Raw genomic sequence first — 16,297 nt, 5'->3', positions numbered from 1 at the left:
CTTTTAAAACCTTTAATTACATCTCATAGTCCTTTTCCATCCACAGTGTGGGTGTATGTGAAGTTGATCTAATTTTATTGATTTTAATTGGCTTTCCTGTGTGAACGCCTGTTAATCAGATGTAAGATATTGAGGCTGGCACCACCTGCAAGAAAACCTCTCCAGGAGACCTGTGTCAGTTTGTACTTTACTTTTATCAGTTTACCTGCTTATAAGAACATTTTGAAAATTGCAGCCTTCTGTCTATTTTCCAGTTTCAAACCCACAATCATCAGACCCTATTATGATGACTGAAACTGATCCAAGAAGAAACCTTCACATTTGGTCTAGATCCCTAAAATCTCTTTATTCTGAAAAGTTAAGAACATACATTGAAATATAAAAAGAACAGGAGTACTTGTGGCACCTTAGAGACTGACGGATTTGTTTGTTAGTCTCTAAGATGCCACAAGTACTCCTGTTCTTTTTGCGGATACAGATTAACACGGCTGCTTCTCTGAAACATTGAGATACAAGCATTTTTCCTTATAGCATTCCTGGATATATGAATATATTAACATGAGGTTTTTGTGTGTCCTGTAGTGTGGTGTTCTAAGCAGTGCTACCTATATATGATTTTATTTATCCTGAATATACGTGTAATCAATATGAATATTATATTTATGCTTGCCAGTTGGGTTAAGTAAGAACACTTATGAAATAGGTAAATTCTTACAAAGGCTTCTCTTTGGATGGAGCTAAAAAAATCCCTTCTGACTGTGAATGGAAGAATAGGCTGTTACACTGAAGGGATGTAATCAGTTTTTGAGTTTACTGAAAAAAAATGACCATGAGCAGATGTTTCTTGTTTCTCTAACCAGAAACAACCTTGGTTGCACAATGACATAAAAAACGTAGTTGTGCACCTTCTTTTTCCTTGATGTTCACTGTTTCTAATGACTGGCTTTATCACCCTCATGCCCCAGACATGTCATTGAGGAATAATGTAATTAATTTATATCCATCAACATACAACATGGATGCTACTTCAGTGAAGAACACCAGACCACTACCATTACCATGGACTAAGTATAACTAATTTGGAATTGGTTGTTGGGATTTCCCCTCTCCTGCTCCTTCTTGTGTGGAAACCAAAAAAAAAGATTTATAATATTTATAATAAACAGTAATATAAAAAGATCTCTACCAATGGAGCTGTCCAGCTTGTAAAGTAATATGATAGTTATAGTTTTTGCATTAACACTTGTGCTAATGTCCTTTTGCAGTCACATATGGGATGGTTGGGGGAAATATCACATCACGGTTACATGTATAATTGCAATCAGACATCTTCATCTGTGAGGGTTTTTTGCATGTACTCAGCAATATGAGAGAGGAGAACAGCTTGTTGCTGTGTTGCTGCTTGAATAGTAACTGGTTTAGTTCTTATTCTGATACATTTTGGGAATTGCTAAGATTCTGTAAGCTCCAAATTTTTGTTTTTGGTAATTACGGTTGGTGGTTCTGCTTCTTTCCCATATTTTTCAACAATGATTTATTTTTAGAATTAAATATGGTTTCCACATATTATGAAAAAAACAATCATCCTTATGTTGAACTGCTAACGTTATTTATTCAGTGCCATATGCGTGTTTGGTGTTCTGCAGTCAAATAGAGGTCCCTGCTCCAAGGAGTTTTTCCTTAAATCTTTGGCATCTCCCACATTCAGATTTGGCCTTCCAAGTGTACAGAGTACACATGACTTCTTATGATTGAGTTGCCATTCAGATTAATTATATATTTAGCATCAACCCTGTGTTGATTTTTTCTTGTAGTGATTTTGTGATTTCATTCACTATTGACAAGTTATATAGTGCCAGGTCTATATAAGAGCTGTCTTTGATGCCTGATGCCAAACATCTCTCAAGTGTCCTGTTCTTGTATTACTTTCATTCTTCCTATTTCTGCTTTTGGTCTAACTTAAATGATCCTCAAGTTAATTGGGTTTTTTTCTCACATTATGCAGAGGGACATTGTGGTGCTGCCTGTGGGTACTCCTTACATATTATTCACACACAAGTTTTTGTAATGATTATTGGTAGAGACCTCACATGCCATTCTTTGTTGAACTATTATGCAGATATCTGATCTGGGGCTCCCTGTACAACCCTATGCACCCATTGTGCACTCTGCCAGTTGGTGCTAAGGGTCCCTGGTCACAGACATTTGTTTCCTGGATCTCTCTATAACGTTCTTGAGGTAGACATAGAAGATCTTCTAAGGAAATAGTTTAGGTTACTAACTTACTTAAACAACATACCTGGATCTAGCAGAGGATACTAACCAAGCAGACTGCGAAAACTACAAAAGAAACTCACAAAACTGGGTGACAGGGCAACAAAATGGCAGATGAAATTCAATGTTGATAAGTGCAAAGTAATGCACATTGAAAAATATAATTGCAACTGTACAGATAAAATGATGGGGTCTGAATTAGCTGTTACCACTTAAGAAAGAGATCTTGGAGTCATTGCGGATAATTCTCTGAAAATATCCACTCAATGTGCAGTGGCAGTTCAAAAAGCAAAGAGAATGTTAGGAATCATTAAGAAAGGGATAGATAATAAAACAGAAAATATCTTATTGCCTTTATATAAATCCATGATATGCCCACATTTTGAATACTGCATGCAGATGTAGTCACCCCATCTGAAAAAAGATGTACTGGAATTGGAAAAGATTCAGAAAAGGGCAACAAAAATGATTAGGGGTATGGAACAGCTTCCATACGAGGAGAGATTAATAAAACTGGGTTTTTTTAGCTTGGAAAAGAGATGATGGGGGGGTATGATAGAGGTCTATAAAATTATGATTGGTGTGGCAAAAGTAAATAAGGAAGTGTTGTTTACTCCTCCTCATAACACAAGAACTAGGGGTCACCAAATGAAATTACTAGGCAGCAGGTTTAAAACAAACAAAAGGAAGTATTTTTTTCACGCAATGCGCAGTCAATCTGTGGAACTCCTTGCCAGAGGATGTTGTGAAGGCCAAGATTATAACAGGGTTTAAAAACTACATAAATTCAAGGAGGATAGGTTCATCAATGGCTGTTAGCCAAGATGGAAAGGGATAGTGTCCCTAACCTGTCTGTCAGAAGCTGGGAATGGGTGACAGCGGATGGATCACTTGAAGATTACCTGATCTGTTCATTCCCTGTGGGGCACCTGGCATTCGCCACTGTTAGAAGACAGGATCCTGGGCTAGATGAATCTTTGGTCTGACCCAGTATGGCCGTTCTTACGCATGCATTTCAGACTGCATTAAGATTGTATGGAAAAGAGGTTGCATGCTATCTGGGATACACCTCTACCCTGATATAACGTGACCCGATGTAACATGAATTCAGATATAATTGGTAAAGCAGTGCTTCGAGGGGCAGGGCTGCTCACTGCAGTGGATGAAAGCAAGTTCGATATAACGCGGTTTCACCTATAACATGGTAAGATTTTTTTGGCTCCCAAGGACAGCATTCTATTGAGTTAGAGGTGTATTTGTATAGGTGGCCATTTAAAAAAAGGGTGGGAGCATAAATTGCTTAAGTGAGCAAATGACACACATTCTTAATTCCCCCCTCAATCAAATCAGAGTTCTTGCTGTGTGCATTCAGTTGTTACTAATATCCCTTCTTAGAGACCCTTTCAGAAACAGAGAAATTCAGGCCTGGTCTACATTGTGGTGGCGGGGGGATCGGTCTAAGTTACACAACTTTGCTATGTGAATAACGTAGCTGAAGTCGACGTACTTAGATTGACTTACCATGGTGTCTTTGCTGCAGTGAGATGACTGCTGCCGCTCTCCTGTTGACTCCACATAAGCCTCTTGCGGAGGTGGAATACAGGAGTTGACGGGAAAACTCTCGGGGTCGATTTATCGCGTCTCAACCCCTGCTGGATACATCACTGCTCGCTGATCCGTTGGGTAGTGTAGACATGCCTTAACATCACTGCCAATAGGAGCAGCTGCTGCAGCAGCCAAAACATGCACCTTTGGACATTCTGAGAACTTCCTACAGTTTTGACTAGATTGTCTCTGGCCTGTTATAACTGGTTGTTTGCTTCAAACCCTCACTTTCTCACTCCCTGATCCTTTGTAGTATCTTCACCTCAGGCTCAGTGCGCCCCTGGCCTTCTCAACCCTTTCTTTTCCATGTCCCCTCTTCCTTGATTTTGCATTTGGTTTGTCCCCTCCTAGCAGCACCTACCTTAAAAAAAGTGGAAGTAACGTTTGCTGGCATCATATTGTATGGTATACTCTTTCCCTCACCTTATATCTGTCTTGTCTATTTAGATTATAAGCCCTTCAATGCAGCGACTGTCTTACTTCTCTCTGTAGAGTGCCTAGCAGAGTGGGGCCCCATTCTTGATTGGGCCTTAGGCACTAACATAATAAACATGATTAATAATAATATTGCTTCAGAAATATCTTCAGAGATTCTGTCAAGGACGAGTAGTTGTGCTCAACATTTTATTTTAACTTTAGTCTTCAGTCTGCTGTATATATAAGATTCTCTTCCACCTCTTCAAATGCTTTCTTGCGATGTTTTTCTACCATTTTACCACCTGTAAATTAGAATGCCAACAGCTCAGTATTTATGAGCGACTTCACATTAACAAGTGTAAAAAGTAGTAATGAAACTGATTAGTCACTATTTTATTCAGTGAGTGCTAGCTTTCTTGAAGTATTCAGGTGGTAGACTCTGTGGAAAACGGTAAAACAATATCCACTATTTTAGAATTTCTTTTTCACTCTTTCAGGCTGGTTTTATCCAGATGTCTGTTAACATTGTTTGTAGCACATGGACTTATATAGTAGCCTCATAAAATATCCCTGAGATAAACAAATTCATTTTATATCAAAAGTTATTTGAATACGTTTCTTCAAAGTCTGTGAGAAGTAACTAAAGCCGTAGTATTTCTGGATTATGTTTATGCAACTGCATTCAAGTTGCAAATAAATGGGTTGCAGTGATTTCACTGAGAACAGAATTTGATCCATTGTTTATTGTATTGAATAGCATATTTGGTTACTTATTAAGAGTTTTGTTTTGGAGGTGTAAATCTACAGTGTCAAGAAACAGGCCATTGTCAATGCTCTTAAATAAATGATTTGTGAATTCCATTAGTACAGTGGAGGTGGAATTCAAACTGCTGTGTTGAATGACTTTTAGATGCTAATCTCTTTGATTTATGTAAGTAGAAGTAAATTTAGGTACTGATTTGTATTTTAATACCTGCAGATACATGCAGGTTACATACTCTGTTACGTGCTAGGACTGTTGTGAAGCTTTTGAGGCTGAAGGATAGTGCTGGTATTTAGGGAAGAATTTCTGACAGGCATAAGTGGATAATCTAGTAAAATGCCATACAATTTTTGTCCAGACTAGTTGACTCTATACTATTTATTTAAAAAAAAAATTCATGAGAGAGTACATACTTACATGGGGATTAACATTTTTAAAATGAGCAGTACTGGGAACATGTCCTGGTCTGCTAACATTTTCTGGTCCTGACATACTGGGAAGAGTCAAACCTTAAAATTACGTAATTTTGCTTACTACCTTGCAGTTTTTCATGTATTCTAGAAGACACCTTCTAGCCAGAGACCAAGATGAAAAATAAAATGAGGGGTCACTAATGAAATCCATGTCCAGTGCCCTGGTGCGGAGCCCAATCCCATTTGTCCCAGATACTGGGAAGGGGAGAGGTGCTGGAATTTCAGTCACCATGCTCTGTCATCTCAGTTGCCTTCTGCTTCTATATTTGTTTAAGGCTAGCAAGTGTCTGAAAGTCACAAAACCTCCCCGTTACTCCTGCCTTTCTCTGCCTGTTGAAAGAGGAGAATTACCTTTTCTCTTCCTACATGGACTTGTAGCTACTGGCAGCTAAGAAGTATGGTAAGTCTTTACCCATCCCCTGACCTCTTGGCTGCTGTGGGTAGCAGGGGATCCCTGACATTCTGCATCTTCCGTAGTTTCTAATTTTTAGGTCATCCTCCTCTGTGTACATGTCTTTGCAGCTGTTCCAGGCTTACTGAAGCACAAGGCAATAAAATTGATATGACCACAGTATTGTCATTTTCGCTCTGCTGCTGTTTGGGAATGCTGTAGTAGTGGCAGAGACACTGAAATGAACTTTCTGAACTCAAGAAATAGCACTGTATCATTTCATATTTGGCGAATCACAAACATGAGGGTTAGAAAGTAAAAATATTTTAAAATAAAAGTCTAAAATAAGCAAAAACTATTGGTTAGAGCTTGCCCACTTACTGTGCTTCCCAACTCACTTCTGCTGAGATTTATGAAACCCTGTGCATATTTGCGCTATGCTTGTACATAAATGGGGGGGGGGAGGGAGAAGGAGGAGGAAATTCTTAATATGTCTTCAAACGTTATAGGTTGCTACATCCAGCAGGGCTTCAAAATGTCTGTACAATTCAGTGACCTCTAACAGGAAGAAATACACATTTTCCACACTTTGCTAATTAATAAATGGATTGAAGAAGACTGATGTGGCTAACTACTGTAATCCTGACCTGAAAGATTTTCAAATGATGTTTAGCTGACTGCTAAATTCTGCCGACCTATGTTTATCATTTTTAAAGGAATGGTTCTCCAGCATCATGTTATGATGATGAGTATTTGTTTTACATGGCATTTTTCTAATTAATATTATAATAATAGGCTGGACATATTACACTAATTCTGTGTAATTTTTTTCCAGCCTCATCGAGTAACCTAGTCTGTTTGTGAGAGACATTCCCCTGGCTTTGTAATCACTGAGTATGAGGCTCTGTCAAGGATACATACCTTTGAAGGAAAGGAAATTGCTATATTTACCTGTAATAGGAGTTCTCTGAAGGTCATTTCCTCTGTACATCTACATTTCCCCTCTTAGTTTTCCATGAGAATTAGGATTTTTGTTATTCCTTGGTACTTAGAAAAGTTCTGTTGAAAAGGAACTGGCAGTTAACGGCTGAGATGTGCTATGTATGTTTATATGTCCATCCGCCTGGGCACGAGGCATGTGCATGGCCTGCTTCACTGTCAGAGGATGTTAAACAACACTGTGCTAGGCTGTCAGCTCTCCAGGGCATGAGATGGGGTACAGATTTATAGTGGAGCCTTCCTTTAGAGAATTGCATTTACAGGGAAGTAATTTTCCCTTTAAAAGTGCAAATGAGCCAAAGTCTGCATTGTTATATAGACTACTACATTTAAATAAAAATATTATTTGGTCTTGAGCCCCCAACCCTCTTCTTGGTTGAAGCATTACAATAGGGCAGAATAGCCATTCAAAAAACAGTTACTATATAGTTTCACAGGCCATTGCAAAGAACAGAGAAAGTAGAAAATGACCCTCTTTACATGTATTAAAATATTTGTACATTTCTGCCTTTTAAATGAAACTACAAATCTAAGATTGGTGTTTTTTATTTTAACTGTTCAGAACTCAAATCTTATTAATAATGTTAGTAAACGTCTGATTTCAGCGGAACTTGCTTATGCTGCGTGTGTGGATAGGTATACATACAGACACACTGGTTCACAATCAACAAATATGAGAATTTTAAACTTATTTTAGTATTTAAGTTTGCTAATGTGCAGAACAAGCCTCTCTTTTTACCTATTTTTTGTATGGAATAAAAAAATGGCAAAAAGCCAATATGTTCAACTAAAGGGGGGAAAAAGTATCTAGTGACTTCTGCTGATGAGTCAAAACAAGTTTAAAACAACCTGAGGGTGCAGGCCTCTCTTTGATACATTAATGCTTAGTGTTGATTTACAGCAGTGGAAGTTTATATTTTAGTACTGTGATAGCAGTAGACATTTTGGAGTGTACTCTTTAAACTGCTGGATTGATGTTGATACTTTACTTTACTGGTTTTATTTAGCACTTGGTCACACAAGTCTCAAATGTTTAAATGCACAGCTGTCACAGTAAGTGTATAGAAAATGGTATTCCTTAGCCTTATCACTATTATATGTTTTGGTGTTTGAATCTTAATATTGCATGTTTTTCCAAATGCTTGTTACTTATATTGAAAATATCGTACTACAAGGATATATTTTTCATTGCTTAAGTAAGATATGAAACATTTGTAAAGAAACATCGCAGGGATGGGGAAAACTCTAAGAAAACAAATTTGTGATGGGGAGAAAAAAAAATGTTCTGAGGACAGTACCAATGGTTAATACTGGCTAGATTACCCCATTATCTTTACAGTCTACATCTGCCATATTTTTTTGCTTGCAGTCCTTGCTGTCTTGTCATTACTCTGTCAGTACTTCTGGCCCAAGGAACTGTAGCCTTCTCAAGGGTATGGTATAGTCAATGTTGCTGATTAAATTACAGGACCTAGAGTTTTCAAATCAGTACAGCTATCCTTCTCTTGAAAACCCTGCTCAGGAAATATTGTGATCTTCCCTAGAGAAAAGGGGTACTAAAGATTATTTCCCAAACAAGGCGTATCATTTATTTTATTAATGCTTGTCATGTTCAGTTATTCTGTTAATGATTAAATTTGTAAAAAGGAGGGCCTAGGAGCACTGCATATACTCTACAGTCCTATGTGAAAATACAGTTAAATGTCAAAACATGGTCTTACGCATTTCAATTTTTAGCTCAGTTTATATAGTTGATTCCAAAAATTTTCAGCAATGCACCCAAAGTTTCTCCTAAATTATTTATTTCTTTGGGGGTCACCTTATTTATTGACTGTAATTGATATGTACAATGTACACAATATCCCAAAACTGACTGTTTTGTTTGAAAAACTTAAGTTTTCATACAGTCATGTAGCAGTGATCAGTGTGATACAGTTAGTATCAGAGCTACAAAGTTATAATGTCAAAAATTGTTGAAAATGCTGCTTATACTGATTGGTTATACTGTGTACCTAGTACTGGGAAGTGTTTTACTATTTTTAATCTCAAATCATATCTTAAGAATTGATCATTTCTGGAAAGATCCCTAGTTCACAAGGTGTTGACACTGGAGGTTGGGGGCAGGAGGGTGTCTTTTTTTATCAGTTTTGGCTTGAAGACACATAGCTGAATTTGGTGCATACACAAATGTGCCCATAATTTCTTTTCTCAAACATTTACCTTTTCGTTGGTTAAAAAAAAAAAAAAAAAAAAAGCTGGGCACTGGAAGACCTTTTTGAGTATTGATATGCACATGAGCATTGTTGTTATCCCTCTGCTTTGTCTCCTGTGTAGAAGCAAGGAGGATTTCAAAGTAGAGCAGGGTTACCCAGGCCAGTTGTGCAGTCCCTCTGTTTCGGTTGATATTTTGATACCTTTCCTAGATATTTAGATTTGTTGTTTCCATCTTTGCTACTGCCTTTTTCTGTGGCCTAGAACAAGTAACTGTGGCCAGAATTATCAAACCTGGATGCCAAAAATTTGGTACAGATACTCCCTGGGTTATGCAAACCTGACTTACAGAAATCTTTGTTTGTTTGTTTGTTTTTGTTTTTTGCATAATTGTCAGAGATACTTTCCAGACTTATGCAAAATTCGACTTACGCAAGGCATTCTGGAACGGAACGCTTGCGTAAGTCGGGGAGCTTCTGTGTTTACAGATTTTCAGTTACCTGAACATCTTCAGCACCTACCTGATGCAGTTCTATTAAAGAGCAATGACTTCAGTGGGAGTTGTGCATGCTCAGTAACTCTGAAATGAAGGGTACATTCATAAATAGCTTATAAAAAATTAACATGTTAATCTACGTTGGAAGCATGTTACAGACATGTAGGACAAATGATGAGCATAACAGAAGTTGTTATAATTGATTAGAAGTAACCTATTGGGCTTCTAAACAGTTTAAAATAATTGATTTGCCATTTATTAACCTTTTAGAACCTGACTTTTCCCCTTAATACAGTCTCACCAAATGATTATTTTTATTTGTTAACTATTTGTGGCTATTGGAGAATTCTGACTTTAGAATGTTCATGATTCAAATTCAGAATATTAGAAACATTATTTTTATTTTGTGACATTTAAACAAATTAGCAGCAATTTATAATGTTTTTGTAGCAAAGTAGGTAACTGAGAAGCAAACCTAGCACTAAAATACATTTGTTTTCATGCTCATTTTTGGAGCTGCAAGGTTTGTTGTAGATAGGAATTGTTCCAGTAATCTGCCCAGCACTCCTGCAGGGGGGTGCTATGTGTTTTTGGCTTTTGTAAGTTTCCTGGATGTAAGCCTGCCTTTCATTTGTTGCCTTGCTGGTCCAAATCATTGTATTTTGCAGAATTCAAAGTGAACCTTCCAAGTGTCTTTTATCAAGTTGAATTGTGCAGCCTACATCGTGCTTGGAGCAAAATGGTATGGACTGGCAGGGAAAGGCATATGGAGAAAGAAGCAATCTGTAGTGCCTTCTGTGAAGTGTCCGTAAAGAGACACCATCAACTTAAAAAATCACCTTATTCTGAATTTTTTTAGTTACTACAGTAGAACCTCAGAGTTAAACACCAGTGTTACAAACTGACCAATCAACCACATACCTCATTTGGAACAGGAAGTATGCAGTCAGGCAGCAGCAGAGACAGGAGGGGAAAAAAAGGCAAGTACAGTACAGTACCATGTTAAACATAGGCTACTAAAAAAATAAGGGGAAAGCAGCATTTTTCTTCTGCATAGTAAAGTTTCAAAGCTGTATTAAGCCAGTGTTCAGTTGTAAACTTTTGAAAGAACCACCATAACATTTTGTTCCGAGTTACAGACATTTCCAAGTTAGGAATAACTTCCATTCCCTAGGTGTTCATAACTCTCAGGTTCTAGTGTATTGAGACAAGTAACACCAATGATTACAATAGATGAAAGAGAAACATTTTCCACTACTTTTCAATTTACTCTGGGCACGTCACAGCACTTTGTTTGTAGTCAGTTTCACTGTTTGTCCTGTATAAATGACTTCCTCCTGTTTTGCCTTTGTTTTCCACACAACAGAAAAGAAAAACTTGTAAAATTAAGAAATATGATTGCAGAAATTTACAGGGAGACTCAGGGTATGGTGTGGTACCTGAAACTACTTATAATTTGTTTTTGTTTGTTTTGTTTTGTTTTAAATTGAATAGATTTCAATGTAATGTCCCTTAAAAAATCTGCATCTACCATAGCAGGGTTTTTATCTATTTGTGGTTTCTGAGTGCTACCGTAATACAAATAAGTAGGCTAATCATTACCCTAATCACTGTACTTGCATGTTGCATCTCTTTTTCTGTCTCTCCTTTTTATGTCCTGTCTTTCATTTTTAAACTCCTTTGGACCAGAGCAACAGTGTAGTTGGAAATCACGTACCACATTGTGTGGCTGTTACCACAATATAAATAGTAAATATTTATCTAGTAGATAGCATAGCCCAGCCAATGTGTGACACCTTCTTCAACACAATATCATTGCCATCTCTTGGTATCTTTTGACTCATTATATCCTAAACATAAGTCTTAGATATGAAAAACTATTTGTACTGGTATGAAAACTATTTTATAAATCTGTAAACAAAAGTAAAATAGGATATGTTTTCTTTAGCCATGTTTTTCACTTACACTGTCAATTTATGATGAAGATAGATGAATTACAAGCCAGACATTTGAGGCAGATCCAGCAATCCTGTGTAAAACTACTCTCCTGTTGAGGAAAATTACTTTTACTAACTTCAGCTGAAGCCAGCTTATTGTTACAGTCATTTTGTTCAATTTCATAGAATTTTAAGAAAAATAAATTTCATGATTCAGCCATTTAAATCTGAAATTCCCCAGTGTTGTAATTGTAGGAGTCCTGACCCAAAAAGGAGTTCGGAGGAGGGAGGGGGGTCACAAGGTTATTGTAGGGAGGGTTGTGGTACTGCTACCCTTACTTCTGCGCTGCTGCTGGTGGTAGCGCTGCCTTCAGAGTTAGGTAGCTGGTGGCTGCTGTCCAGGAGCCCAGCTCTGAAGGCAGAGCTGGCACCACCAGCAGCGCAGAAGGAAGAATGGCATGGTATGGTATTGCCACCTTACTTCTGTGCTCCTCTCTGCAGAGCTGGGCCATCAGTCAGCAGCCGCCACTCTCTGGCCACCCAGCTCTGAAGGCAGCAATGTAAAAATATAATTTTGCCACTCTTGTTGCTGCCAGCAGGGAGTTGCCTTCAGAGCTGGGCAGCCGGCCAACAACTGCTGCTCTCTGGCTGCCCCGCTTTGAAGTGCAAAAATAAGGGTGGCAATACCATGCCCCCCCCATTACCCCTCCCCCACCTGCAACTCCCTTTTGGGTCAGGCCCCTTAATTGGAGAAATGCTAGTCTCCCCCTTTGATATCTTTATAGTATAGGGTAAAAGCACACAAAAGACCAGATTTCATGGGGAGAGACCAGATTTTCAAAGTCCATGATGCAATTTTTATGGCTGTGAATTTTTGGTAGGGCCCTACTTATTGTGGATCATAATTGAGTAGATGTATTCCTCATTCCCCACAAATTTATTTCATCTGGATTCATTTTTCTCTAAAATCACCACAGTGCTAGGCCGTAAGAGTCAAATCAACAGACGTAAGTTAAAGGACAAGTATATCAGCTGCTCTTCACTTCTTAATAGCATAGATTTCAATTTTTTTTTTAAGGCAAACAAGATAGCTTAAGAAGTGGGGTTTCAGCAGTGCTTTGAGAATAGTTAATGTAAATAAATGGTTAATTTAGTGGTGACTGAATCTATTTTAATATGGAGTCCAACTGGGCATAGTACCCCCAGTCCAGTGGCCTTCTCAGGTTTATATTGTCTTTTGGGTACCTAACAGGTAAAATATCTTCTCCATCAGTGTTGCTTTATAATATACAACTGTTTGAGCTGTATTGCTGATACTAATTTGAATTAATGTTCTTAGCACAGCAGCTGACCAGCTTTCATAGTTATCTTTGCTGACTACAAGGTTGTGCTGTATCATTTGTACAGATGAAAACAGTGCCTTCTCTGAAGAACTCACAGTCTAACATGATTCCTTTGTCAACTTTCTTCAAGTATTCAAAGCTCAAAATAAAAATATTGAACTACCAAGTTAAATTTTATAGTCAAAACAAGTCATATTAAACTTAAAACATGCTGCAGCTGAAGAGTAAATCTCAACACTTGCCTTACTCAATTAGCTTCTTTGGGCAAGGGTTAAATATGTAAAAAATGCACTTCACTACTAAAACCCAGTTTCTTCTTTTTAAAACCTGTTTAGTGTCTGTTGTCATATACTCAGAGAAGGAGGATAGGCCACTGGGTCAACATTTACTAACCTTTCTCTTCTCTGGCTTGGGGCATGAATCTTTCTGTTTATGGTACGTCTTGGCTAGTAGCTGTGACACAAGCTGTAGGATAAGCCAGACACCTTTGAAAAAAACCCTAAAATTTAAAAAGCTTTCTTTCCTTACTGCTAATTTTTAGAGTAGTTAAATTCTGAATGCATATTTGTAGCACTTCCTATAAATAAAGTTATGTATGCATTTTCCCACTAAACTGTCTATTTCGGTGACTTAAAACTTTCTCAGAATATTACCCATGGGATGATATTTGCTTGGGATTTTTTTTAAAACTAGAGCAAAAGTTGTGCAGCCATTATCCAGTTTGCAGAGTGTGGAAATAATTACACTTTTTTTTATCAAACAATTGTTTAGCAGATTTAGAACAGCTCTAGCACCTCAACAGGAAGCTGTAGAAATTTTAAATTTCATAATGATAATAGTCTACAGGCACTAAACCTCTTCATATACCAATATTTATATTAACTCTTTTTTTTAATACGAATTTATTCATCATGATATGATCCTGCAGTTGATGGAGTGCAGGTGGTCTCCAGTGCTTGTACAGAGTCCCATTAAAGTCAATTGCAGGATTGGGGCTTTTATGTACCTCTTTTATGTGTCCACAGCTTTGAAAAGTGGGCGGAATTAAGAACTGAGTCTAGCCATAGCAAAAGTAACTTTGCCTGCTTATGCCTAGGCATTGCAACATGCAGGATATGCAAACTTACCTACAGTTCCGAGATCTCTTCATAACAATTTGAGCCACTATGAATTGAGAAGGGAACGTTATACTGAACTGAATATTCTTAAGGACACTGAAAACTAAACTTTTTGGAAAACATTTTGTTAAGGAGGAAGGATGGTCTTGTGGCTAAAACAGTGGACTATGACTTAGGAGATATGGGTTCAGGTCTCAGTTCTGCTCTAGACTTCAGTTGTTACCCTCTTATATTTCTTTTCCTTCAGAAGGAAAGAGGTACTCAGAGGGGCTGTATAAGTAGCTGGACTCCAGACTCTTGACCAAATAGTCAAACTTGTGTGCACCTGTACCTAACTATGGATTTCGGATCCTACTTAGAACATTTTGCTTCTAATGTGTGGAATGCTTGTGTAATGTTCTTGTTTAAGATTGATTTATAATTCTGCTCTGTAGACCAGTTTTTTATTTGAGTAATACATACATTTGCACAGTTTTCAAAACATTAGCTGAACAAGAATGAAAAACACACTTGAAAAATGAGTCGATTTAGGTAAATTGAATAATGGAAGAAATATAATTTTTTTTCAAAAGCATAGAAAGAGCGCAACCTTTGTTTTTGTTCCACTTTTTGCCTTTAATATTACTATTATAGCTATTGTTAATAGCGATCAGGTAACCCATACCAACACTGTTACGTATACCAAGTTCAGGCACATATGAGATTAAATATTTCTGAGATGGAAATTCTGAATTTTAAATAAAACACAAGGCTGAAGTAAGTGGCAAATGGCCTTTGGGGTATAAACAAACCTAAGTTGCATTTGTTTGCCAAATAGTGACCATAGACAAAATACATGCATCAACTTGTCAATATCAAACATAAGCATAGAATAATTGGAACAAAGCAGAAAGATTTCCAAAGGAACAATTCAGTACATTTCTCACTAGGAAATTTAACATGATTTTAGAACTGTCTACAAAAGTATAAACAAGTGTGATGGGAGTACCAAAGACCCTGCAATGCCTTCATGTGGAAGACACTTGCAATATTGAATCCCTAGTTGAAATGCCAAATTAAAATTTCACTTTCATTTTGTCACCAGTTTTTCTGTCTTGTATGGGTTGATCATCTGTTGTGCTAAAATGTTTTTCTTTCATCATGGTCATGGCCCTTCTGTTTTTTGACTTGTAGAACACAACTGAATCTGCAGGAGCAGCTGAGACCTTGGCTGATGTACCTGAACATGTGCTTAAAGGACTTCCTGAGGAAGTGAGGCTTTTCCCATCTGCTGTTGACAAGACACGGCTTGGTAAGTGCTGTAACTGTGAAAAGATAATGGAGAAATTAGAAGACAAAAATATCACATTCTGGCAGCTATGGAAAGTGAAGCATTAAATTAACAAAGAAATGGTGTAGTCCCATTCCTCAAAGAAAAAACAAACAGGAAGGAAACTGAAATGGGGTAGGAAGTTAAAATAAAACAAAGTGTGAATTATGAAAATGTTTGTTAAAGGACAAAGATTGCAATTGTGTAGCAATGAGATTGTGTTTATAGTGGAAAAAGCCTTTTTGTTCTCCTGCATCATGCATTTTATCAAATCAGAAATGATGTTTAATAGGTTTCTAGTGTTCACCAGTTAAACTTGCACTCGTAAATTCTTCACAATCTAGAGTTATGATTTTCCTCTCTGTGTTGCTTGTGAGTCCTCCACAGTCGCCCTATTGGACACCTTCTGCTTGTACCACCGGTTTGTACATAGTAACTCAGATAAGTTTTTTTTTTCCACTTTTTTATTGTGGCAGCTTGATTCCCAGATGGAGAGTAAAGGCAAACTTCTGTTGAACTTATGACGAATGATCCACAGTGGACTGGCTAGCAAGGTCTCTGTGAGAATGATCCGTCACTGCACTTCAACAGACCATGCTTGTCTGCACTGAATGAACATCAGAATGTGAATCGGAGTTAAATTTGATCTTTCTGCATCTTGGCTTTATTAAGGAATACTGTTACATCACTAGGCTGAATCACCTTCACTCACTGCTCGTTTACCTCCTCCATAGCTTAATTTTTTGCTAATAGTTCTGTGCAGTCATCTTGCTGTTCCATCCAAACCCCCATTTTGCTCTCTGATGATCACCATACAGCTCTTTGACTTCAGCCTGCAAGGGGGGATTCACTGCAGATCTGGAAAATACCACACAAGATTGACGTCCTTGCTGCAGATATTTTCCAAGATATGGCATAAAAAAATGCAGTCTCCCTGGATATTCAGCAGCTGGTAGAGTAC

The 16,297-nt window shown here is 37.6% G+C and overlaps 1 protein-coding gene across 6 annotated transcripts in view; it reads left to right on the top strand.

The window, feature by feature from the left end:
• Nucleotides 1-16,297, top strand: part of PRDM2 (PR/SET domain 2) — a 118,709-nt gene that overhangs the window by 19,609 nt on the left and 82,803 nt on the right. For 5 of the 6 annotated variants that reach the window (XM_030537191.1, XM_030537187.1, XM_030537186.1 and 2 more), the window contains one exon: nucleotides 15,201-15,318. Coding sequence is in view for 4 of the 6 variants with exons in the window: in XM_030537187.1 (XP_030393047.1) it covers nucleotides 15,201-15,318 (118 nt within the window). In the remaining 2 variants the exon portion in view is untranslated. Of the gene's footprint in view, nucleotides 1-15,200; nucleotides 15,319-16,297 lie in introns of those variants that run through there. The other variant, XM_030537190.1, reaches the window with a different exon arrangement.

The sequence above is a fragment of the Gopherus evgoodei genome, chromosome 18 (assembly GCF_007399415.2).
Source record: "Gopherus evgoodei ecotype Sinaloan lineage chromosome 18, rGopEvg1_v1.p, whole genome shotgun sequence".
In the NCBI taxonomy this organism is placed as follows: Eukaryota; Metazoa; Chordata; order Testudines; family Testudinidae; genus Gopherus; species Gopherus evgoodei.
Note: the sequence above shows the minus strand (reverse complement) of the source record. Positions and strands in the feature narration are given on the sequence as shown.